The sequence below is a fragment of the Symphalangus syndactylus genome, chromosome 7, assembly GCF_028878055.3.
Source record: "Symphalangus syndactylus isolate Jambi chromosome 7, NHGRI_mSymSyn1-v2.1_pri, whole genome shotgun sequence".
NCBI classification, from domain to species: Eukaryota; Metazoa; Chordata; class Mammalia; order Primates; family Hylobatidae; genus Symphalangus; species Symphalangus syndactylus.
This window is the reverse complement of record NC_072429.2, coordinates 24,671,847-24,699,801: the sequence shown is the minus strand read 5'-3', so window position 1 is coordinate 24,699,801 and position 27,955 is coordinate 24,671,847. Positions and strand designations below refer to the sequence as shown.

At 35.0% G+C, this 27,955-nt stretch overlaps 1 protein-coding gene across 10 annotated transcripts in view; it reads left to right on the top strand.

The window, feature by feature from the left end:
• The window catches only part of GABRG2 (gamma-aminobutyric acid type A receptor subunit gamma2), an 89,699-nt gene that overhangs the window by 43,602 nt on the left and 18,142 nt on the right, over positions 1 to 27,955 (top strand). The window contains exon 7 of one of the 10 annotated variants that reach the window (XM_055285355.2): positions 19,501 to 19,539. The exons of the other annotated variants lie outside the window; for them this stretch is intronic. Within the exon in view, the coding sequence (XP_055141330.1) occupies positions 19,501 to 19,539 (39 nt within the window). The remainder of the gene's footprint in view (positions 1 to 19,500; positions 19,540 to 27,955) is intronic. 10 annotated transcript variants of the gene reach the window in all.

Genomic DNA, 27,955 nt, shown 5'->3' with positions numbered 1-27,955 from the left:
GAGATTTTCTTGCTATGTTACACCTATCCCAAAGTCTCTGCTCCTATTCATTTTATTATTTAATACCAAGCTCAAGTCCAACCTTCTCTGCCTACATCAATATTTACATGTGAATAAAATGCTTCCTCAAATAGAGAACAATAGCTTCTACCTTTTAGGCTGTTTTAATTTAAGTGTCCTTGATCATTTAGATGATCTATTTTGGCAGAAAAAAAGGAAAGTAAAAAAAATACAAGTTAATGGTACTTTTTAAATTGAAGAGGTTGCAAGGGAAAAAAACAAACAAAACAACAACAACAACAACAAAACTAAATGAAAATAAAACTTAAATGAAAAAAAGAGAAATAAACAACTACAGCATCAATCCTACAGTCTCTTGTTACTCCTGAGTCTCAGTGAGTTGTGAGCCTATTTTAGTCAATACTAAATTTTTCAAACTACTTGAAGCAGTGTAATATCTTAAAATAAACCAGTGGGTGATTGCACAGTAATAGATTTTAATTTTATTTTTAAGCTTCAATTTAGAAAGTTAGCTTTGGTCTCAGGAGAGAAAAGTGTACGAATTATGTAAATAGAGCTGGGCCTAGAGCAGCCATGGGGAAGTCACTTTCCCTCCCTGGGATGAAAGTTCCTTATCTATAAAAGGAATACATTTGATTAGATGCTTCTTTAAAGTCCTTGTCCTCAGCATTTATTCACAATCCCTGATATAACCAAGGTTACACTGTCAGTGTCCTAACGTAAGAGCCACTTTCTTTATAAATGAATAGTTTTTCCTTGATCAAGTTTTCAATAAAATTTCAAAACAAATACAAAATCAAACTCCTTGGGATTTAGGTTTCTAATTTAGAGGAAGCAGTTTTCCCCCTCTATCTATTTTGTTCTTAGTGATATGTCATTATACACATTAAACAAAAATGTTAACCAAAAATGATAACCTATTTTCTTTCCATTGTGATTCTGGAATATTTGTATGTTATGTTAAAAATCACACATTTGGATTTTAAATTCCAAGATTGTGTTCACACCATCTATCAGGGAGATAGTTTTTAACGGGCGGAGGGAGATGGCATAGAGAAGTTCTATGAAATCAAAGGAAAATTGTCTGGTTTCAAGGTGACACATGTCATTTCTGCTTATGTTCTATTGACAAGAACTAGTTGCATATTCCCATAGAGATAAAATGAGGTTGGGAAATGTAGCTCAATTTTGGGTTAGGAAAGGACAATGGGTTTTATGACTTTCTAGCATCTATGCAATATACACAATCGTATTTTATTTCTCACAAGAAACTTCTGAGAAAGATATTATTCTTTTTCCATTTGATAGATGAGGAAACTGAAGTTTAGATGGGCTAAGTTATTTGTTCAAGGATATTCAATGGGTAGAGTTATTTATTCAGATCCACAATTTTTACTCCATAAAGAAATGAATTAAAATAAAAATATTCCTAAGCTTAATTATAGCTATTTTTACAGAGACATGAAACAATGAAGTATTCGCACTTAATATGGTAGCCGTATATATGAATCAACAATATGTTAACCTGTAGGAACATCAGTTATATTTAGATACAGCAAAAGTATAAAGGAGAAACTTAATTTAGCAATTATATCCTTTCATTTTTCATAAAAGTTATTTACTGCTTATGAGATAGTATTACTTACCGGTTAAGTGGTCAGTACTACTCACTAGTTAAGTGGATCTGCACATGACCATTCAAATCCGACTTTAATTCAAAAATTGTTGAATCCAGTGTATTTGTGAAAACTTGTTCTTTGAAAAAAAAAATCAATTTGAGAGAATATATTAAAAATGGTTTGCATGACTACTATTTATGAAAAATTTTAAAATTAATATTTTTGACAGTCTATCAAAACCAACCAGATCAAAAAAGCATTTTTTTAATCCAAGTTGTTGGTATTTTCTAACCCAACTGAAAATCCTATTTTGCTACATTTAAGGGACATTTACATCAGTGTGACTGATATAACTAATAGATCTCTCCTAAACAGCTACTGCCCCAAAATAAATTTGAAAGACTTTTTTTTGAAAATGCAAAAATGTGAGAGAATGAAGACTGAGACTTCAGAGATGATACTCTACACATAAACTAATTGAAGATTGCTTTTACCCTATTTGATGTAAGTGAATGATCCCTTCATCTTATTCTTGCAGTTTCAGAAAATAATGCTATTCAGCATTGCAGATACACACTTTTAAGCATGTCACAGACTGGAAATGGGCAGCAAATAGCAATGAGGAAAATAATGTATTCTTTTTAAAATATTTTACCTTCTTTTCTTTAAAAGGAGATTTTTATGAAGGCCACAACAGTGTGTTGCACAACATTCTGGAAAAGAATTTGCTGGGCATATAGATTAGGGGCTGACTAGAGTTTATTTACCATTTTCACCTGCCATTCATGTAATATATTTCATTTAAGAGATCAAGAACATCTAATTTTAGTAGTACATCCAGCAAAACAGAAACAGATGGTAAAACCCCAAGGAAAAAGGATTGACCAATATGTTAAACATGGTTTACAATGTCACTTTTTTATTTGCTTTTATTTTTTATTTTATTTTATTATTATTATTATTATTATTATTATTATTATTATTATTATTATTTTGAGACAGAGTCTCGCTCTGTTACGCAAGCTGGAGTGCAGTGGCGAGATCTTGGCTCATGCATCCTCTACCTCGCAGATTCGTGCCTCAGCCTCCCAAGTAGCTGGGATTACATGCGCCACTATGCCCGGCTAATTTTTGTATTTTTAATAGAGACGGGGTTTCACCATGTTGGCCAGGTTGGTCTCGAGCTCCCAGCCTCAAGTGATCCACCTGCCTAGGCCTCCCAAATTTCTGGGGTTACAGGCATGAGCCACCGTGCCCAGCCTGGTTTGTTTTTGTATATGGGGATCTCTACTGTTCAAGAAATTGACAGTGCTTTACAGTTAAGATAGAACAACACATCATAGATGTCTAATTTTTCACATTTCTCTGTTTTCCAATTTATCCATTCCAAAATTAACTACTCTTTGCAGTACACCATGTTCCACAATGATGACAAGAAGAGATACTAAAAAGTTCTATTCTCTTAAAATTAGTTCTTCTTCCATGCCCACTACAAACCTAATTGTTTTGCCCATAAGCACTTCACTAGCAGCTTTATAAGATGATATCTTTCTTTAGAAACACTGGAGTACAATAAATAAGTTACATTGCTGACAAGACTCAAAGATGAAAGCTTCACTTTAGACAAGTGAGTTTACTGGATTAGTTTCCAAACATAATTTATAATCTGCCTATACTCACATGACTAATAGCATCATGTACCAATGATGTACTTTCGTCATTACATCTATTGTTCATTGCTAAGTGGTGAAGAGCTATGTAGTATAAAAGACAATGTGTAATTCACGAACTGTGCAATGGTTCCTTGTTAAAGAGGTAATGCATTCATGGGCACCAATTGTAATCGCCTAATGATCACATTTCCTTATGGGTGGTTTCCTGTTACCAGTATTAGTGACTAAGAGTGAAGTAGGATTGGTACAAAAATAAAATTTTAGTGCTAAATCTTAAAGACCAAGCCCAGTTGTAATTCCACTTACAGGGAAATTACTCCAAAGAGGTAAAGTCAGAGTTTCTGAATTGGCAGCCCATTATTTGACTCCTGCCTATAGCATGTGTCTCTAGGATGGACAGAGTTAAATGTCATTTTATTTCTCAGCTAATATTAAACAACTGATAATTTTCATGAAAAATTTAAAAGATTTTTATATCTTACACATCTGAGAAAGCCCTCATTCCCATGTAAAAATATTTATGTAGAGCTGAATTATCACCTGTCTCAACATGTGGGTAATACCATCTCCAGTTTACCAAAGTCTCTACTACTCCGTGTCCTATTTCTGATTTTTGGAGTTACGTTTTCATCTTGAGTTGCTGTTTTCATATTTTGGAAAGCAATGTGTATGTGTATCACTATAAAAATGGGAAAATTAAAGATAATAAATATGAGATAGCGTATGTATCTGTAGAGATGAAGAATATTATTTTATCTTTTAAAATAAAAGATAACGGGAGGCTGAGGCAGGAGAATCGCTTGAACCCAGGAGGCAGAGGTTGTGGTGAGCCGAGATTGTACCATTTGCACCCCAGCCTAGGCAACAAGAGTGAAATTCTGTCTCAAAAATAAATAAATAAATAAATAAGATAAATAAAGGACAAAGAGGATTTTTCTATCACAAAATGACACTCTAAAAAAAAAAAATGCTAAAACCGTGACTCAACCAAAGTTTGCCTGAAAATAAATATTAGATGAACTTCAAAGAAGTGCCAGAATTTTGTCAATCTAGGTCTCACTTCCTTTTGACATTCTGCAGCTGGGCTTATGTATCGTTAAATATCTAACATAAGCAATGTTAAGTTCATTCAGTTTATCTCTACTGTCCACTTTCATGGAAGATGGATTTTGAATAAAAATAAAATTGCAAAGTTCTATATATGGACATCTGTGCCTGTAGTCTTCACTGTCTTTTAGTTTCTTTTTCAACTCACATGTAAGCAGCTAAAAGCTTTGTTGCCATTTTTGGTTTGTTGCCATTTTGCTTCGTTGTCGTTTTGCTTTGTTGCCATTTTCTTGCACATTAGCAGTCTTGCATTGTCAATCAAATTGATACTATGTCCCTTTATAGTTTTCTGAAGATCTACGTTGTTAATGTTCTGCAATAAAATCCTATTCTTTACTTACTTTGATAAAATGAGGCAGCTGCGTATGGAGCTCTACATACCCTATGATTCCTATTTAAAGGTTTCCATTTTTGTTGTGGTATCCTGTAGCTGAATGACCTTAAGGAAGTCATTTTCTCTTTGAACCTGCAAATTCTTCATCGCAAAACAAATAAAAATCAGACTAGGCTGATTTTGAAGGTTTACTTCACTCCTAAAATACTGTGTCATATTTCCTGGTATTTAGCATCTCTGTTATGAAGCAAACATATAGTGGGTATCTGCGTTCTCTATGTCCCCTAGAATTCCTAACAAAACTTTTATCATGTTTTCTTATTATGTCACATTCAGAAATTGACAGATTTACTTTGTCTGTCACGTGTAGATATCTTAGGTGAGGGAAGGGGACCAGAGTGTTGCCACAGAAATGGTTGATAAGTTAGCTAAGGTCTGATAAAGTGAATTCAGCATGAAAACATAGACCTGCCGTGAGTGGGAGGAGCAAGGGTGGATGCTAATTGAATTTACTGTGAATGAGAAATTGGGGATGGGGTGAAGGTAGGGCAGTGGCTGTGACTCTCCTTTCAGAGAGGAAGGAAAAGATACTCAGGTCTTCAAACAGGAAGAAGACTTGCAATCAAGAGTGCATATAAGGACCTTAATATATTAGCTTATTATTTTGTTTTTAATGTCTTAATTGTATAAATTGGCTGAACTTGTATAGTCCTGTGAATCAGTAGTCAAAATAATAATGACACTACTACCTCTACAATAATAGTAATAATGATAATAATAATAATATGTGCTAACATTGTGAAGCACTTTCTACACATCAGCTCATTCATTTTTCACAGCCATTCCATAATATGATGCTCGTTTTCCAGATGAAATTTCCAGGTACACCAACCTTGTAGAAAAGTTGACAGAGAGGGTAAAAACCTTGTGCAATATCATGGCGTAATTTACTGAATAGACACTCATCTTTCCTGACTGACAGTCTGATTCCAATTATGAATTAAACACCAAGGGGTGTGTGTGTGTGTGTGTGTGTGTGTGTGTGTTTCCAGAAAGGCTTACTCTTGGCCCTATTTCTTTATCTAGTGTATAATTTATGTTCTTGTTATTGTTTTGGCATCTATCCATCTATCTATCTATCTAATCTGTCCTTTATCTATTTATCTTAAGCTGATTGCATATAAGTATGGTGGAATCAGTCTGTATTGGTCAACTTAATCTAGACAATGCTATGGTAGCAAATAACCCTCAAAATCTCAGTGGTTTAAAGTAAGAACAATCTCAATTATTCTCCCACCAGTGTTTCTTTATTCTGTGGTATATCATTCTCATAGCCAAAAGGGGAAATAATAGAAGAGTAAAATGGTCCTTAAAACCTCTGCTTTTCAGGTCTTAAGTAATTTTGCCTTGCATTCTACTGACCAAAGCAAATCCCATGAACAAGCCTGATGTCCATGGAATAAGATGCACAATGCTTTCACACAAAGGGGCACCAGGGAAGGCCTCTTTAGGGATGGACTTTGTAGAAAGGGGAAGCAAATATCTGGATCACAAAACTATCACCAACAATTAACAATAGTATAATTCTTTATACTATACATGACTCACCTATCTGGCCATGTCGGAGGGGCCCAGTCAGCAGATCTCATGGAGTCTTCTCTAGAAGTAGTGGGGCAGGCAATACTCTGTGACATTTAATTCTGCACTATGAGACCATAACTTTGACAAAGATCCCATCTTCTTTGAGAGGTTGAAAGGAATTCCTAATCACGTGAATGAGGAATAGAATCCCAGGCTTGTGATTTGCCAGTTTAATTTCTGTTGGTTTTCAGATCTCAAGATCATGTACCAGGATAAGTTACTTTTAAAAAGAGAAAGGGGTACCATACTCTCAGAGAAAATATTGCCCAAGCATGAAAATGTCTGTCTGAGAATTATCCTCTCAAAAAGAGACTGTTTTGGGTCAAGGCTGTCTCACTCTGTCAGAGACCTATAGCATGATTTCTAATTTAGGTAAAATTGGTATCAGAAGAGCAGGTGAGAACACATGATATTAACATGAAAATGATTGTAGGGTTATGGGAACTGTCACATTTTATAAACATAAGCAAAATTTTCTTTGTTGTACTGCTGGGACAGCTTTATTAATTACAAGTCCAAAATAATGGTCCTGTACTAAATTCAATTTTACAGTTATTAGTCAGTGTTAACTTCTAAGAAACAATAAATCAGAATCATCCCCTTGTCAGTAGGAGGAAGTAATTGAACATGATTTAATAAAGAATGGCCACAAAATAATGTAAATGTCAGATTGTCCTGATTGTTGTTATTCTTTGCATGGAAAAAAAAATCCTTAATGTCTCTAACAGTCTGGTGTAAGAGGAAGATATTGTCAAAAAGAGTAGTTTCAAGTAACTTTTAAAATGTTTTCCTTTATTTAATCTTAACAATTGAGCTAAGATTTAACCTTTTATTTTATGAAGCATTCTTAATAATGTTCCTCTGTTTTATAGATAAAGTACATGAAGCATAGTGCTAACAATAATTTAAAACATTGCCATATGGCTAGTTATGAGTAGAACTAAAGCTAATTAACAAGTGTAGGGGACCCCAAGCAACTGTTCTCTCCTCTACCCAAGACTAAGTCATTAGTACAAAAAAGAATTGCCATTTCATTGGCAACAATTGAGTACTAATTGATATTTTAGTCCTAAAAATCTGCCACTGTTAATATATGCACAGATAAGAAATGTTGGTAATGACATGATGATGATAATGATGGTGATGGTGACGCAGATGCTAAAGCCAACTTTTGTTGAGCATTTCACATATGACAGACACCGTGCTACGCACTTCACTAGAACTGTAAACTTGAGACAAATTTTTGCAGGTTTTTGAATTACAGATTCAAATCCTGAGCCAATATTTGATTTCAGAGTCAGCCCCAGAATTTTTATTGAGTCTTATTTGTAGGTACTGGTGATTTGGTATAGCAGTTTTGTTTATTTTTTCTCCTCAACTCTTTTTCTGCCATCCGTAGTAGTTTTATCAAGGAAAAAAACCCCAAACTATTGATGTTCATAGAGGTCCTGATGGGGTGTGTGTGTGTGTGTGTGTGTGTGTGTGTATCTGTAATAAACGTAATAAAAACACGTATTTTCAAGGTACTCATGCCAATTATATACTGTAACAGCCTGATAGGTTTTATTGACTGCAGTTAATGGCAATAGAGTTTTGATAATTAACTCTAACCTAATATGTCCAGTTTTCTTTTTATAGAAACAAGAATGAGGCAATAACAGGTGTATCTTGATCAAGGACATTTAAAATCCTTCCCATAACTGGACATATTATCTATGTCTCAAAGGAAAACTCTGGGTATAATTACATAGGTGCTATAATAGCAAAACTAGGCTAGAAGTAAAAAGTTCTGGCTTTAAGTCCCAGATGAACTTATAAACGTGAATATATTTGAGCAAAACTCTCTCTATATATCTATATCTATATCTATATCTATATCTATATCTATATCTGTGCCAGTAAGCAAATTGACACATGAAATAAATGAATCATTTCTCCCAACTCCACAAGGAACAAGGCTGAGATTGTGACTCACGTTCCTACTTCTCACTCCTGGGTTCCTGTGATCAGATTTTGTCATCGGGACTTAAGAAGGATGACAAGCTGATAACAATCAAGGGTATTATTAAAGTGACACAAAAGGCAAAATTCTGACTTTTCTGCCACTTTGGTGGAAAATTGCTATTAAAAGATGAAGGCTAAATATGGAAAGAAAAGTATAAAGAATGCTATACTCAGAGGAAGACAGAGGAAGGTGGTATTGGGATGGCCCCTAGGATTAATGCACTTTAACCTAAAGTGAAAAAGGGACTTGTAGCATTGGACCATTTTGAAGTCCCCAGGGGCATTTGAGAATGCTGCACCCAGTTAAATGCAGTCCTTTAACTCATTTGGGAATTGAAAATTAAACTTTCAGATAAGAAATATGGGATGAAAAACAATTTGAAATTAGACTCCACAGAGAGATATAGAGAAATATTTAAGAGAATTATCATATTAAAACATTCAGTGCGTTCTCTTGCCTGTCTGTAGGGACGCAAGGAGAATTACAAAACTCTGCATTAGCGCTAGTCTCTATTATGTCTGGGGCTGAGAGAAACAAATGCTTATTTCCTCCTGAAAACTGATAACCTATTTTCAACTTTCCAAATTTCTCTCCAGATAATTGCTGTTTACTTCAAGAGTTCATAGTTACCCAATGTTGTAATAATTATTAACATATTTTATTTGTTGAAAACTACTGTGTGCAGCAAACTACCCACAGCAATTCGTTTATAGTATATCATAATTCTCGTAAGAACTTTGAAGTAGATATATGATCACTACCCTCCTTTTTGAGATAAGTTTCTTGATTATCTATTCTGGGCCTCCCATGTTCCCAAATAGAGTTCAAGAAGGTAAATTTCCCTTGAGCAGCCCACAGTCCAATGAAATGACAATGAGCCAGATGTAACTGAACATTAAATAAATTTTATATGAATCTCTATATGCTAAGACTGATGAAGCACCTACCTTACACCAAAATCTATGCTTTTTACTACAACCGAGCACATCAATGCCTACGTGCTTCAATAGCATGTCATTCTCATTTTTATTTTTTCTGAATGAAGAAATCATTGTCCTAAATATACCTTAACTTCTCAAAATACCTTAGAATATGTTTGGAATGTAATTTGAAGGTATTGGTACAGTCATAATGCTGTTTAAGAGCTATTGTAGTTCTTAATTGTGACGGTTTCAGGGGCTTATTTTAGCAAGTTGCCTACTTCCACCCACTCCTCTTCCTGGCATTTGGAAAGATCGCCCCCATGCTTGCCATGCCTAGTGCCTTTCAGACAGAGGCTGGTGGGAGAAATGTATCTGCAGCGTCCATCTGCCAGCTCCACGCTGAAATAACTGGGGTTTACTTGAGCAGCCTTTGCTGAAACCTCAGACAGTGGCAAAGGTGGTGTTTCCATAGCTGTGCGAACTTAACATTAAGTCAAGGGCTATATGATTTATACTTGTCTTTCCCTCTCTTTAACATTCAATTTTTGGCCCATGGAAGTTCCAGGCACAACTTTTGCACCCATACATATGTCATCTGTCTGTAATTCTAGATATGATAGTCATTTGATGTTGTGTCCAACACTTCCATCTTCCCTCATGCCGTCAGGGGTTCTTTCTGAGGCCTAGGAGAATATAATATAACAGATCACACTCAAAGGGAATATTAAGCTATTTTTGAGATTATTACTCTAGCATTGAAGTTTCACGTCTAAACCTGAGGTTATGCCTACTTGAATTCTCTGTACAGTGGAGATATTAGAGAGTTGCAGTTAGGACTGAAGAACTATAGCTTTTTCTTGACTATTCATCTTTCAGCATAAGATATAGACTTGGGAGGATTCTAGATGAAGCATCAGATAATAGAGATGGCATGTGAGCTCTCATGCCACCTCTGCAAGCTGCATGAACTCAGGCAGTGTCTAATCTACCTTAGCCACAGTTTACATGACTATAATAGAAAATAAGTATTCAATTTCTCAGACCATATAGGATCCTTGCAATTATTAAATGAGATTAAAGTATATGAAAATGGCTCTGCAATTGCAAAGCACTATATAACTTTACAGGACCATTCAAACTGCATTATACAAGAAGACAACTACCCAGTTTAGATTAAAAATTCCCATTAAAACCCAGTAGTAAAAGCCAGCATTGCTTTCTTTAACCAAGATATTATTCAATTAGATATTTTGTTCATTATTTGTTTAGTATTTGCTGAGCACATATTGTATATAAAACACTATATCAAGGGATATCAGGTTCAAAGTTAAACAAGGCAAGGATTCCAGTGTTAATAAGTTTAAATTCTTACTTATTCATGTGAATCATTATAAAACTGTAGAAGCTCAATGCTTTTTACTGAAACCTCCCTCTGTCAAAAGTATGGACCAATGTCTGTGGCCATTTGAACACTAGATGCTCGTGGGTCAATCCATTGCATGTCCATATACTTCTGCTGAGTTTAATATTTATCCAGAGTCAATTGTGTTTCTGTCCAAACCTGTTAATGAATGTTGAACTATTATTTCAATGATACAATTTAAATATTACATAAGGCCATCGAATTAGGTGTGAGCTAATTATTTGTAAATGCTTATAAAACAGTGCATATTAGAAAGAATTTTTACATTTGATCTTTTTAAAATTGATGAATTTGAATGTGATTTGTATATGAATGATGACACTTTGATAACCAGTTGGCAGACTCTAGTTCAAAGCAAAGAAGCTTTGGATCTATTTTTTTAAAATGGTGGACAAAGTGTGCATTTTGTAGATTTTTAATTAAAATGCATTTTGAAACATTGTATAAATTATATTAATTAATAACTTATAAAAGATTCCTTTTCACCAACTGACCTAGTACAAGCTCTTTTTGTATTTGATAAGAGGGTTTGTCCTTTATAAGACTGACTGTAGATACAATGCCATGAACCTCCAATTTTATTGTTATCTCTTTAGCAACTAGCTTAGTGCCTGGCACATAGTAGGTGCTTTTTAAAGACATGCTGGAGTTGAAGGAGGTAACTAGAAGAAAGATCATGAAATGGAAGCATTTGAAATGAATCTTGTGAATAGGGAGAAATTGGGTTTGATAGTGATGTGGACAGAACAGAAGGAGCATCAATGTGTCCTCTTAAGATCAAGGGATTATCATTTAATGTAACTTAAGGCATTTGAATTTCTATATCTATAAAATGTTGAATAGCTAGCAGTCAAAGGGTCATCTAGAAACTATGCATGCATAAATAAATCAGTGCTGTCATTAACTTTCCAGTGTCTTAGTGTCCCTGAAGGCAAAAGTCAGGTTTAAAAACATTCTTAACTTTAAATTACATAAGAAGCATAAGAAAATTTGTGAAATTGGAAGTTTCAGATATATATTTCCTAATTCCTCTAGAATACACACAAACACATAAAAATAAATGCTTACTTTAAAATTTGACAAGATATATATTTATGTAACTTGAACTAATTTTAAATTATTTAGAACCAAAATAAAAGTTGCATTGGCTAAACTTAGGAAGGAAGTTGAATACTTAAACGCAATTCATAGAACCTATATCCTAATAACTATGAGTTAAGCCTCTGCTGCGGTGTTCCATCTATTAAAAGCAAATCAAAACAAACCAAAAATAAACAAACTGGACAAATGAAAACACACATACACAAATTTTAAAACACGAAAATAACTGAAGACATTTAAAAAATTAAATGATTATAGAATTTACTTCCACGGAGTATATTAAGAGAATAGATAATCTATATAAACCATTTGTTACACGTATTATTGAAGGGTTCCATTACTAGTATTGAGACATTCAGGAATAGTCTGTTTTATACTTCAGATTATTTAATTTTTTATCTTCATGACAGATCACCCATTATATTTCAATTGTCTTGAAATATAATGTAATTATATCAGTAATATATTTAAACATTAAAGAAAAATATTATTCTTATACAAACTATTTGAGAATGGAAAAGATAGAGCATGAATTTTGAGCCCATTAAAACCTGACATAGTAGTCAAAGACTTTGTAAAGCAAATAAGAAAATAAAAAAAGAAGGAAGGAAAGGAAAGAAAAGAAAACATTAAAATTACCTTAGTTTGTTGATTCTAAAGTTTATGTTTATTTTTCATTTTACTATCTCTAAAATTTAGACATTTAAAAATAAATGTTATAATATCTTGTACTATATATCTGGCAAGTAGCTCCTGGCACAGTCAAGAAAGTGACCGATATGAAAACACCTTAGAAATATATTCAACATGAAAATCATTGTATATTTGAAAACAAAGTGCTTAATCATAGGCCGGGCGCGGTGGCTCACGCTTGTAATCCCAGCACTTTGGGAGGCCGAGGCGGGCGGATCACGAGGTCAGGAGATCGAGACCATGGTGAAACCCTGTCTCTACTAAAAATACAAAAAATTAGCCGGGCGTGGTGGCGGGCGCCTGTAGTCCCAGCTACTCGGAGAGGCTGAGACAGGAGAATGGCGTGAACCCAGGAGGCGGAGCTTGCAGTGAGCCAAGATCGCACCACTGCACTCCAGCCTGGGTGACAGAGCGAGACTCCGTCTCAAAAAAAAAAAAAAAAAATGCTTAATCATAATTAAAAGATGACTAATTAAATGTTTTAATATTCTACAAAGAGCTAACTAATCATATTTGAGAAAAAAGAAGGCATAGGTATTATTTGTTTTTTTTTTCTTTTTTTATTATTATTATACTTTAAGTTTTAGGGTACATGTGCACAATGGGCAGGATTTTTACATATGTATACATGTGCCATGTTGGTGTGCTGCACCCATTAACTCGTCATTTAGCATTAGGTATATCTCCTAATGCTATCCCTCCCCCCTAACCCCACCCCACAACAGTCCCTGGAGTATGATGTTCCCCTTCCTGTGTCCATGTGTTCTCATTGTTCAATTCCCACCTGTGAGTGAGAACATGTGGTGTTTGGTTTTTTGTCCTTGCATAATTTACTGAGAATGATGATTTCCAGTTTCATCCATGTCCCTACAAAGGACATGAACTCATCATTTTTTATGGCTGCATAGTATTCCATGGTGTATATGTGCCACATTTTCTTAATCCAGTCACAATATTATTTGTTTTCTATCAGTAAAATCTGAAAATCATCTTCCTGATATTATTTTTTTCTAATTTCTGTTTCTTCACACTTCAAACATTAAAAGTCAAAGATGCATTTGTTTGGAATTAGTCATGGATAAGATATAATCACCTTTATTGGACTCTAATAATGTTCTATGCATGTGAAACTTTTCTTTATCCAATGATTATTTTTTATCTAATTATTTTTGTATGATGATGGTATTGTCATACCACACATCTATATTTAAACAAATTTTCCTATGGAACTTGATGAGCATTAACCAATAAAAAAAAATTATGCATTCTCAAAACAAATAAAAAAATGTAGTAGAGCTCAACCTGTCTTGGGAGTTATAGCAAAAAGAAAAAGTAACATACTGTGTAAGTGTGTGTCTGTTTACATATAATCACATGTATATTTATAAAGACTGACAGTAGCTTCTTTTCATTGGGTATTTACTATGTGTCAGGAGCTGAGCTAAGTGTTTTATGGCATTACTCAATTGATCATTGTAGTAGCTATGAGGACTTGTATTATTATTGTTCTACAGGAGAGAAACAGATTTAGAGAAGTTAACAACTTTACCAGGGGGTCACATAGTGTGTAGCAAAGCCAAGACTGTTAATGGGCCTGTCTACCTCCAAAGAATGTGTCCATAACCACTGTGTTAATGCTTTGTTTGTGTGTGAAACATTGAAAATAATTATAACTATAGAAGGAACATCTTCAAACGATTGGTCATCAGGAAATCTGGGAGAAAAATGATTCTCTTTTATCCATATAAGCAAAATGCAGCAATGAATAATGAATCAAGGTGACGAATAACTAGGGCTAAAGCAATGCTCAGTAGAGGGCCTGAGAGGCATGAGGAAACAAAGAAGCTTCCTCAAAGAGAAAGTGTTTGAGCTGGGTCTTATCATGATATTTCAAACAGCTAAAGAGAAAAAAGGGGCATTTAGGCCAGGATAGTAGTATAAATAAAGGCTAATATGGCGGAATGACCAAGTGTTTTCAAGTGATAGTGAATGTTTTTAACAGTTCAATTGGCAACACCATCTTCTTGCCTTCCATGTTCTAAAACAATAGAAAAATACAACAAATAAAGTGAGTAGAAAGTGACCAAAGCAACATCTCTGTTATTGATATTCCTGATATTGGAACATTTTGCATATACCTATGAGAGAAATTGCTTTATAATATTAAACTCCAGAACTAGAATTACCTATCGAGCAGAATCAGAGTTACTCACCCCTAGAAAAACAGCATAGAATAAGTATGCCCTGTAGAGAGGCCCTCCCGAGAGAAAACAATAGGAAGGAATGGGGCAATGCACATCCAGTTTTTGTTGTTTTGTTTTGTTTTGTGTGTTTTTTTTTTTTTCCTCCAGAGTGGAGTTAAAGGACAGAGAGAGGCTGGTAGTGTTATTCTAATGAAGTTCCTTCACAGGGAAGGAAAGATGAGGAGTGAAGAAAAATCATCCCTCCACCTAGGCCAGACTTGAAAATCTGCATTTAGAATCTCAAAAAAAGCGCTATTTCTTAATGTGCCGCATGACACAGTGCTAGAGATCCAGTCCTTTATTCCTAGCTCTTTCTAAATATTCCTAATAGCTAATAAAGAGAAGAATTGAAATATGCTTGTGCAAAATGATGCAAGGAATCTCATAAGTCACCAAGAAAGGGCATTACCTACACATAAGAGCAGTCTCAAAATAAATAAGATGCAGTTTTTGCTGTTCTTTCTGTATAAAGAGATGTGTGTGTGTGTGTGTGTGTGTGTGTGTGTTTGCAACTAGGCATATCAAAAACAGAATAAAATAAAAGGTTTCTCAGCTTAGATGACGTCTCTTTGACCATACCTCATCTGTGTTCAATAGTTCATATAATTATGTCTGAAAAAAATAAAAGCCTGGGACAAATATGCTATGTTCTGAGAAAACAGAAACTTTCACTTTCTGGTAGAGAAACAACTAGATAAATCTATTGCCTATTTTTTTCTCTTAATTTCCAACATTTATATTTATTTATTTCCAGTTGAATCATTGAGCAAACTCTGTTTGCTCCAAGTGTTCTTTTTAATCTTCTGGATATTCATTTTTACCCTGTTGTTTGCTCATCTGTCCTTTCTGTTGTGAGTGTCTGATTTTAAAATTTTATCATGAAATATAATCAAAGAGTGTCTGGATTCTAGTGACTAAGTCATTTTCCGCCAAGATTTTGGGTGATATAATCATTGAGGTCTCAAGACAAATGTAGATAGCAACTTCACTTTAAGGCATGATGCATAAGATTTGAGGTCTTGTGCCACTTTTGACAGTTAGGATTCCCAGTTTTTAAACACTACTTGTTAATTGCTGAAAAGTTATTAAGGCAAGAAGACACGTCAATTGTCCAAAGAACAGCAAGAAGTTCAGGTTGGTTGAGAGTAGGCATCAAGCAGAAGAAAATTTTGGTTTAATTAAAGTGGTGGTTTTGTCAGATGAACATAATGAAAGACAAGAGAATTGAGGGAGTGGTTGTAATGACCAACCAAAGAACTTACACAGAGTAAGGAAGGAGAGACCACTGAGGGGATGAGGGAAGGTTATAAGGTCATAGAATCAACAGACAAAGGTCTCCATAAAGTAAAAAGATTTGGAATGCTAGAGTATAAGAGTATAAGAGGGGCTTAATTGGAAACAAATTAGAGATATTGTTCCATAGTAAGATTCATGAAATAGACATTATGGAAAGGTTACAGTTATTAATTTAAAAATAGTAATGTCTTGAGTATGCCATTGAAGAGGGTGAATGAAATAGTATTGAGGTCAACCTCATACACCATCAATCTAGAGAAATTTAAGAAACTTAGAAGACAGAGATTTGTGGGTCATGTTTTGGAAACCTCAAGAATTAATACAAAAGATGTGGAGTATGTGATAGTGAACCAATAGTTAAAATCTTCAAGAAATGAGGGGGTAATGACATTTCATATTCAGATCAGACATGGTAGATTCAAGTCAGCTAGTGTTGGTGCAGCTATTGAGAGTGTGACTGAAGAAGTCGTACTTGTGATTTCATCTTCACCCCTACAGATGAGGAAAGGCATTCTAGAGGATCGGATGTTTATCAGTGTGCAATCCAGTGCTCCACCCACCAGTGAGTCCCTGATAAATGGAAAAGACTATGGAAATCATTGTCCTGGAGTAGTGTGTGAACGCACTTTTGATCTCTATTGTGGGGGGATGGAATTATATGAAGTGTGAGACTCTACTTGACATATTTAGATAGAGTTAAAACTTTGAGAAAGGCAGATGTTATCCTAGCGTGAGGTTTCCCTCTGCACACCAAAGGTGGTAAATGGCCTAAGAAATGTTTCACATCATCCCCAGGAGTAATTCCAAATACCTTAGCATGACATACATGAAACTTCATACTCAATTCTCCGAGCCCATCTTTCTCCACCTTCCCCTTCACCTAATTCTAGCAGTCAACATTATAGCCCCATGAACTGTTTGTAGTTTTTCAAATAAGTCAGGCTTCCACATGCCCAAGGGACTTTTCACTTGTTTCCTCTCCCTGAAACGTTCTTCACTTGAAAACTCCTGTTTGTCCTTGAAGTCTCTCATTGTACACACAAGGCACTTTGCAATCTGGAACTCTCTTATTTATCCTGTATCTACATTTCCTGCCACTGGGAGTGGCTTATAGCGGGTGATCAACAAACTCTGGTTGTTATAAGTTCATTTAATTTCCCATAGTAATTAATCATCCTGAACATTTTTAAATTTATAATTAGAAAATTCCAGAGGTAATTTCCAGGCACCATTACCTCTGCAAACCTACCATCATTGGAATTCAACCGTGGCACTCTTAAGGATGAAAAGAAAGATAATAAAAGTCTTAAGTACAGACACGTAAGTAATGGAGATTAAGATAGCAGGATTTCCAGAAGCTCATAACTCTTGTTAAGAATTTTTAAAGCAAAGTTATCAAATCTCTGCACACTGGAAAACCTATGTGTTTTGAATATAAATTTAGTTTTTTTCATGAAAATCATCTTTTAACTAGTGCCTGTACTTTAGATATTTGTGGCTAATGGCTTTTCTCCAAAATTAAAAGTATGCTAGAAAAAAACTAAGATCATTCTAGGTTTATATTGGGTTGTTCTAGTTTGTTTTCTTCATTTAATCACTTATATGGTATGCTCTAGTATATGACTAAATCTAAGATTTATGTAAGATTATAAAATTTGGGGTATCTATATTTGTATCATAGTTCAACCATCACTGGAAGCTCATATCTCCATATGTGAGCAACCCTGAGATTGGGTCTCTAGGGCAGATTAGAGATTCTGTTTTGTCAACGAATGAATGAATGACAATGAATTTGAGGGCTCTGGATATGATCCTATCCTCCTATGCACCATGATACCAAAACCCCATTATTAAATATGTTGTCTCCTGAATTTACAGCATTGTCTTCAGGAATCCCCTCCACAATGCAAATGCCCTAGAAAGGTAATCATTAGACAGGTAGTATATTATGCTTTCTGTCAGATCAATCAAAGGGAGGGAATGCAACACAAAAAAATTTGAGCATAGACATGAAGAAACTGATGATCCAAGGATTTCAGCAACTTAAAGTCATACACTTAGTAAGAACCAGAGTCAGGGTGTGAATCCAGATTTGTTCTGAAGGCCACATGGACGTAGTGAGAGCACAGAGTGCTGCTCAAGGTAAATGGTCTGGCAGGTGCCCTGTGTGAAGTTATGCAGGAGGTGGAAAGCAGACCTTTGGTCACATGGGACAGAGAGTATCAAGAGACCATTTCCCAGAGAAATGGGAAGTATGCGTGATATATAAATTCAGTATTTATCATGCTTTTACTTCAAATTATTCAGAAGAAGGGAAACTCCTCTTTTCTTTTACCTGCTGGCCCAATTTCCTGAATACCCTCCCTTTCCTGGAGATCACAGAAGGTGGCTACACGCCAAGCCAAACATCTTTTCTGCTTAAGTTTTCCCCAGTTCTCTTTTCTGGCTGAGATACAGTGAGGAGGTGTATTGATTTCAGCTCAGATTCTCGTCTGGGTCATTCAACCCGCATTCAGCAAGTGGCGTTCTTTCACTGCTGGAGGCAGAAAGACACTGTCAGTCTCTCCCTGGAGGACAGTTGACTAAGTGTGGTAAGACTGCTGGCATCCCTTCCCTTGTCTGGGTTTGTTTTACATAACAGCATGCCACAGCTCTTCAAGGAACAATGCTGGAAATGCCCCTGGCTTCCCTTCTTCTGACATGTAGGAGGGAAACATGAGCATTTGCAAAGTGCCGTTGCTCCAAACTCAGCTTTCAGCAGGCAGATAATAAATATTCCTCTGTGCTGAGCTCCTTCCTCTCCTCTCCTCTCCTTCTTCTATCATATGGTTATCTATGACAGTGAAGCTCTGATACTGTACTTCGACTTTTTGAGGAGGCAGGATGAAAAGCAAGGGGCTTCAGTTTCATCATTTCTAAGATGGAAGAATTGAAGAAGTTGGTATCTAAATGTGCATAATTCTGTGGTCATGGTTATCCTGTTATTATTTCAGTAGCATGGACCCAAATCTCTGTGCATGTCTTTTAATGGAATGCCATTGGGAGAAATTTTTAAATTAAGAATCAAGCAACTAAAATTCTACATCTAGATCTGGTACTAATTATGTGACCCTGGGTATATAATTTCAACTCTCTGAGTCACAGTTACAGCTGGATTAGGTGATCCTTGATATTCTTTCTAACTGCAAATATTCTATTATATACTGTCTTTTTTCTAGTTGGCATATCTTTTATTTACTTTAAAGTGATAATATTTGAAAGAAATAATTTTAGAACTAAAAACACAGGAAGCTTTTTCAAATTTTATTAGTTGTTGATCAGCATATTTTCTTAACAAGATCAATAGCCAAACTAGCATAGGAAAGGAAGAAAGTTTGTGAGCAATGTTTATGTCACCAGAATTTTCTTTGCCTTTCTACAGAAGATAAGCTACATGAAATCTTGGTGAATTTGACATTGGGTAAGGTTACAGATTTTCCACAAAAGTTGATACATGGCAAACAAGAAAAGGAAGAGTTTGTTTTTCTCCTTGTTCAGAACGCAAGTCTTAAAACATCACTAAGGGTATCTTTCCTGACATGAAAAAGATTAAAAATCAAACCCAAACAAAGAACTGTGATATACAACTAGATTCTCAAGATTATAAGACCCTATGAGTTTTGTGAAAACATTTAAAAAGTGAAAAAAAAATGGTATAACATTCAATAACATTTGTTAAGCACCCGGTCTGAGTCCTTGTGCTAAAACACCATAGGAATCATTTATTTAATCCATTCAACAAATCTATGAGATACAGATTATAATTTTTTCCATTTTCATCTGGGAAAAAAACAGACTGGACAAGTAAAGTAACATTTCTTGCTCAACATTATAAAGCAAATAAAGGTCAAACTAAGAAATAACAGTTTTTTTTTTTTAATTTTCCATCAAATGTTGTATTCCTTAAATTTCAAAAATAAATTTTAGAGCTTCCATTGTTAAAATTTGACACATATATTACATATGTAAATTTAAATGACAACACTATGAATTTTTAAACATTAAAATTATATTTAACATTTACATAGGGTTTCATTGATCTATTATGTAATTGAATTTGTTATAATTTACAGGGAAGAGAAATAGAATTAGAGAAGAGATCGGATTCACCCAAGATCACACAAAGTCACATGTAGGCAGGAATTGGAAGCTAGGTCTGCTGACTTTGAATCTAGTACTTTGCCCACCAACACAGAAAGTTTCCTTTTTCAGAGAAGTTGAGCGTTTTCGAACCAATTCTATATAGTATGGTAAAATGTACAGAGGTTTTAAAATATATATTGGCAATGATTTTTAACAGATATCTTAAAAATATCCTTGAATTTCACAAAATGAAAAACTTCCTGGGTGAAAGAATTCCATGGGGGCAGGCGTGTGATAGTTTAAAATCGAGTGCTTGAGAATAAAGAGCAAGTAAGGTCAAGTTTTTAAACCTATAATTTTGCAGAATATTCCCAGGAGTGATTTGACATCTTGGGGAACATTTTGTGATTTGACCTTTTGCAACCACTGCCTGCAGTTGCCTGAATTTGAACAATTTTTTTTTTCTAGCTGCTTTCAAAGCCATTTTAGAAAGTTTGGTATTCTGATAACATCGGGTTTCTCTACCTCTGTGGGGCCTTTTCTTTAAGAAAATATCAGTGCCTGGGTTAGATTAATCAGGTCTGGCTTCAAATGCAAAGTTACCCAGGCTCATCAAAAGGGTGAAAATGACAAGAAAAATAAAGCGTTTCTACTAATACGCTTATTTCCCCAAAATAGGTTTCTGGATTTGGGGTTATATTTATTAATAACATTTCTCTCTTTATTTCTTGATTTTGACCCATTTGTAAGATAGAGTTGTAAATCGAAGAGATAGTATTCAAATATTATCTTGATTGCAGGTAGCCTTGGTTTGTAGGATTCGTTTTTATTTCCAGCTGGGATTCTTACTTTTTCTCCTCCAAGGCTAATATTTGGTATTAACCAACTCAAGAGAGATGTGGGTGTGGGAGAGCATACACTTACTTGGAATAGCTGGCTGACACCCACTGAGTCCCCATAGAAGGCGTGGAGAGAGATCATGAGGTCATCATCTAAACAGTAATCCATGCCTTGATTCAAGAGAGCTTATCAAATGAAGGACAAAAGCAAGGAATTATGAGATCCATTCAGTAAGAAAACACCTAAGTGATGAAGTGTCTTAATTTCACCAATTAGATAACCAAAATGAGTAAAGTGAGAGGAGAAACAGTGGAATCTTTTCTTTCCAATACTTCTAAAAGGGTGTATATTTCTGTTCACAGGTCAGGAAAAAATGAGGGAAGACAAAGGACATTATGACTCCTAAAGAGGAGTGTCCCCCACAGCAAGTCCAGCTGAATATGTGTACTATAGACTATAGTAAATGTTTCCTAAAAGCCCAGTTTTGTGATAATGTATCTTTGGAAAATGCTAAGTTAAAGGCAAACATCTTCTAGTGCAGAAGCACATATGTGCTAATGTGCATGGTGAACCTCCAGTGGTATTGCATGCTGTTCCATAAAAATCAAATGTTCCTGATTGAAGAAGTCATTATTTTTAGCATATTATGAAACCAATGTTCAATAAAAAATATTACTTAGAAACATCACTTTAAGAGTATTCCCAACTATTCTCTTCTTCTTTCTCCTCCACTGTATTCTCTTCTTTCTTTTTTGTAATATTTTAAATTCTGGTGGTTCTCAAACTTTGGTAGGAATATTAAACAAGAAATGAAATAAGCTATGAGCTGAAAGAGCAAACATTTGTAAGATTTATAATTATTAAAGAATACAAATTATTTATAAAGACTAAACTTATATAGAATAAATATTTATAAAGACTTTTAACATGCATACTATCAAATCCACAAGATAGCATCCATCTAAATATAATCTGAATCCACATGCCATGATTCAAATGTCCCCCAATGTTCGTACCGCCCTTCCAAACTTTGTAGCTGTTAACTTGTTAGAATTATTGAAAAATAATTGGTAAGCCTTGGATTTAGGGTCAAAAAGTGGTGAGATACCTACTCCAATATTAGTAGCTATAAGGAAGTTACCACAAATTTGAATATAGTGTATACTAGTCAGTGAAATATTTCTAATAGTAAAACTTAGGTTTTGGGTGGCATTCAGAGTTCCTAGTAGAGCCTTTGGCATCTAGGAGAGAATAAAAAATGATGGTAATTACAAAAAGTATTGATTAATTACAACCAGTTATTGCAACAGGTATTGCAAGAACTCTGTCAGGTTGTTATGGAGAATTTTGTCATCTCTATTTTACAAAATAGGAAACTGAGTCACAGATTGGTTAGTTAAAATAACCTCCTAGTATCACAAATTAGTTTTTGACCAATTTGGGACACGAACTTGGTTCTTACTAAAGATACTGTCCTGTTTTTATAAACTGATGGATACCAAGCAATTTTTAAGGAGAACAAGATTCTATCTCCAGAGTAGATGGAAAAAGTTGTTCCCTGTGGATAAGGCATCTGTTTTTCAAGACAGACCTGAGGACCAGGCATTTTTCTGTTGAGAATTCTTTGTTCTTTCCACACATCGCAAATAGAATTTCTACTCATTTTCTCTGTGAAATGCAGTCTCATCATTTCTATGTCAGAAGGGCAAAATGTAGCATATCAACCCCAACTCTGTGGCTCTGGGATTACAACTCTGACAAATCAATTATAATCTCTTACTCAAAGGAGCATATCTAGCACTTCCCTAACTATGTATGGTTGAGTAGAATAAATGACTGCAAAATTTCTCAGAATTTATCAGGTCTTCACTGACACCTCTGTAGATCCCGTTTTCTCTATTAAAGCTAATTTTCTCATCAAAGTTAATAGATGCAACTAGACTATTGTATCTGCTTCTTATTGGCACCTCTCTTCTGAAGTGCTGAAACTATTTCCATTGAACCATGAGAGCTAAGAATGGAATATGAATTCACATTTTAAAGTTTCTCCTGAGATGGGACTTCTGCAAAAGGTAAATTAGATCTGTTAGTGTCACAATCATACTCTATACAAACATGAACTACATATAAAAGAATATTTTGTTACCTTCTGACAAAACCTGTTGGTATGTAATTAGTCTGTTCCTCAGAATCTGAGCTGAACAAAACAGCATAATTTTACTAATGCAAATATGTGAGCTCTAATAATGTATTACTGGCTCTAACAGTGTGTGACTCTAATAGTGTATTACTGGCTTTCATGGATGCATTAATATTAGTAGAAACAAGAATAAGATTGGCTACTTTACCATTACTCCTGAAGGCTGAAGGTAGCCTTTTAACAAAGGAAAAAAAAAAAATCACTCAACAGGTATATTACATACCAATGTCACAGAAGTTATTTTGGAAATCGACTGTCCTCAAAAAGCTCTATGTAGCACTTTATCTGTACTCTGCATTCGAAAGATGACAAAACACTTTCCCTACCATTAGCAAATGTGTTTCTCATAATAGCCTTAGCAATAAGTTTGTTTATTCCTACTTTAGTGGGAGAATTTAAACAACTTACCCGCATTTCTGTACCTTATTATCATGATTGCATGTACTTTAATCCTGGGACTAGATCTACTACTGTGAATTGCCCTGTGTTTATGTAAAACATGTGTTAATATCTAGTTAGATGTTTGCAGGAGTTACAGTTAATTATACTGGGAAATTGCTGTCTCTTTTGATGGATCAAAGTAGCAAATGTATTCATTTGTTGCTGTGGTTTTAGGTTTCTGAGCTGGAGTTGTTTTATTTATGTATATCCCAAGGTGAACATATTTGCTGCATTTTTTTGAATTTGATTATGGACTCAGACAAATGAATTGCATTACAAAATTCCACATTGGGCTAGGCATCTGTGGTAGCTTTTTTGGAGGGTGAGAAAGAGAACCTCTTGCATAAAGAGAATTTTCTAGTAAAGGAAGGCAGAAAACTGGGATATTAGCAAAGACCTCGCTCCGTGAACCTAGAGAAAACCACTACATTTGGAGGCTTTGCAAATACTGAGCTTTCTTTCATCTAAAGCTACCTGCCAAGAGAAAATTTCTGCTATTGTTGAGTCAGACGCAGGCTGGTATTCCAGACAATGAGTTTTCAGCTTCCTAAATCTAATATGTGCATTTTATAATGTTCAGAGTAAATGAAGGCTGTGTTTGTGATTGAGGGCCCCAGTTATCCAAAAAAGCTTTCTATATTAACCACATTCTTGACATTCAACAATTAGTCAGCTTTCCACATTGTTTTTGTTTTTTTTTTTTGGATTTATCATCATAGTCCTAACCACTGATTTAGAATGCAGAGGTTATTTTCTACAGAAGGACTATGGGTTTATAAGGCAGGAGTCTTGGGCCTGCCACTAGGTAGCTCTGTCTCTTTGGATAAAGCATCCTTCTTTGATGAATGTCAACTGCTTAATCTTTAAGAGGATAGAATTGGTTGGTATAGATTTATTCTAAGACACTTTCTAACTCTAACTCTCTTTTGAATATTTAGTAAGTTTCTCCTATGTTTGTTATGGTTCAGAACAGTGTTTAATCACATTTCATAGATTACTCTGCTTTGTCATAACTGACATTAACGTACCATCCTATGTGCCAGGAATTGTACCAAGAATGGTATGTGTATTAACTCTTTTTATGTTCACAATATCACTGTGAAGTGGATTCTATTATTATTCTTACTTTCAGATAAAGAAGTTGAGACTCAGAGACATAGGAAAGTTGCCTGAAATCACACAACCAGTTAGTGACAGGATTTGAATTTTGAACCCAGTTAATCTGATACTTGCCCTTGCAGTGGACACCGTTGATGCCCCTGCCACCCAATCACCTTCCTTGGACTCACACACCCATCTCTCAGATGCTTAGGGGTTGGCTGCTGACAGCTCACTACTTTCCACTTTTTCTAGAGAAATACCATTGGCCAAAATAAAGCCATCTCAGCTAAGAGACTAAGACCATCCCTCCTCAGCAGCCTGCAGGGAACAAATTACTGCTCTCCTTCTAGGGAAAATGATTCAAACCAGTTCCCATTCTTCACTATAGTTCTCTACCCCTGCCCTCGGTGGATATTCAGATGGAGTCTTTAAAGGATAAATTTAAACGAGAAAAATTATGTTAATGCACTTTTAAAAATTATATTTCCCTCAATTGCTATTTTGTTCTTCACAAACTTAGTAGATGAAATCAGAATGGCAAAGTTTTTAAACAAAAACACACCTAGTAGACTTGGCAGACTGTGATGCTTGTGTTTTAGCAGCCAAACCCTTTTGTTCTCTTCTTTCACTAATTGGGTCTGGCTGAGAAGCTCAAATCACTAAATAATACTTTACTAAACATAATGCAGCCACTCTGATAAAGCTGATTTCCCTTCTCTCTTTTTTTTTTCTTGGCAAGCAGTTGGGATTGCTAACAGCTCACCGTGACCTTCTATCCATTGACATTAAGTTCAGCAAAAATTTTTCCAGATGCAATAATTTGTAATGTAAAAGTTTAATATCTTAAAAGCCAATGATGATCTCCACTTTGGTCTTAAAGACTTTTGGTGCATAGCTCATCCACAATGTCATACTGAGCTAAAGCGTTTATTTATGTAACAAATAATTGTGGAATTCCCTGTATGTCCCAGGCACTGTGCTAGATGCTCAGAATAAAATAGTGAGCAAAATAGCTAGAGATACATCCCTTATAGAGCTCATAAAATAATTATAATCTAGAGTATAATCCAGTATTCACCATCATATATTTTTATTGTGATCTTACTGAGCTCTTACTATGATGTCTTACTGAGGACATTTGATGTAATAAGAGCTTCTTTCATGATGAGATAAATTAATTGACATTTGAAAAATAAATGGAGTTAAGTGGGTAAAGAAAGATGGGATATTAGAGTTGAGGCCAGAGGTGGGAGCAGGTGAAAGAACCCTGTGGGAAGAGGAAGCAGGGTGAGGAAGGCATGTAAAGAACTACAAGAACCCCAATCAGTGAAGAATCACTATTTAATATGAGTCCGGGAATATAGTGAGGGAAAAATAAAACAAAACAAAACAACATATGAAGCCCTAGAGAACAAGTTAAAGAATTTTAGTGTGTCCTGGTATCAACGGGCAATTATTGAAGAGTCTGGAGGTATTTGTATGTATAGGCATGATCAGAGGGGTAGAGAACATTTCAGAAGTTGAGAGCAACATATTGCAAACAAGGTCAAAATAATGAGAAGTTTCCCCTTGGAAAAGCAGAAAATAGATCATATGGCTGAGCTCAAAGTGGGGAAATTATAAAGCTGGGATGGTTCAGGATGGATCAAAGCAAACCGGGCCAGAATCACGTGTTAAGCAGTGCGAATTTCATACTGAGATGCTCAAGGGGAATGACCAGAACAAATATGTACTCTAGAAAGAAAAGCTTGGTTTAGCATTGTCCAATTGAACGTTCTGTGATGAAGGAACTGCTCTATAATCTGTACTGTCCAATACACTAGTCACTAGCTACATGTAGCTCTCACGCACTTGAAATGTGGTTTGTGCAACTAAGAAAGTAAATTTAATTTTTTAAAGTATGTTTAATGCGGCTACCATTTTAGATAGCACAGGTGTAGTTGCATTGTGGAATATATGTGTGTGGGGTGGTGGTGGTGGTGGCATAGGTGGTCAGAAAGTTGGAATGAAGAAAAGGAGTAAAGAGATTATTCAGCAATCTAGGAGAGAGATGATCTCAGGAAGAATAAAGACAGAAAAATAATAGAGGTATGAAATAAAAACATTTATTTGTCTAGGGCTCAGAGGACACAAATAAAATAATAAGAGAGAAAAACCTAGGTTAAATTTAGATTACCGACAGCCTTGATGCCAGGTTTAGAAGCCTGGGCTTCCTCTGAAGAGGAGCATGGACCTATTTAAGTTTAGTGAAAATAGGTTTCTTTACTCAGAATTTTCAAAAATGTGCCTGTCAGAAAGTTTAATTGTGGTGTGTAAGATAAATTAGCATGTATCTGTTATATTAGAGCTCTTGTGCCATTATGTAGCATTAATATATTGATATGACTTTCTTGGCCTGAAAACTCCTTGATGGCAAAAAGCTAGAGCTTAGCTATACTATTTTTTCCTGCTCTTGACCTCACAGGACCTGGTTGGCAGGAGATATTGAATGTACTCCAGAAGAGTTAATGAGAGAATAAACAACCCTGAGAATGGTGGGCAGGTGATGAATGCAGAAACTGCTTGGGAGTAGCATTTATAGAAGTTAGCAACTGATTAATTTGGAAATCTTTTATCCGCAACAATGTTCTGGATCCCTTAAGCTCAGAGATTGGGATTCTGCCCAAAGATTGGGTGTTCTACTTAGACTTCTAGGCACATAACAAACCATGAGAAAATTTTGGTGCCAATTGCGTGGAAATATTTGAAAACTTTTTGTTTCTGTAGTGTTTATCCAAGAAATTTTAAAATAAAATACGTTTTTGATATACTTTCAGATTATCTTCCTAAAAATTCACATCATTGTGTATCCCCACCAACAGTGTGTACCTCTGATTCCTGTCCACATCTTTTCAGGACCAAACATTGACAAGGAATTTATTTTTTCCTCAATCTGCCAGGCTAAAAATGAAATACTATTATTTGACGTTGGATTTCACTGATCCCTTCTGAAGTTGAGTTTTCAAGTATTTTGTATTTATAAGTTCTTCATTCCCTTTTTTAGCTTAGTTAAAAATTTAGGGTTTTTTTTTCTCAATGACAAATGGGAATTCTTTATGTATTGGTGATATTAGCCTTTGAATTCTTATTTATTTTGGAAATATCTCACCACACTCAAATGTGGTGTTTTGCC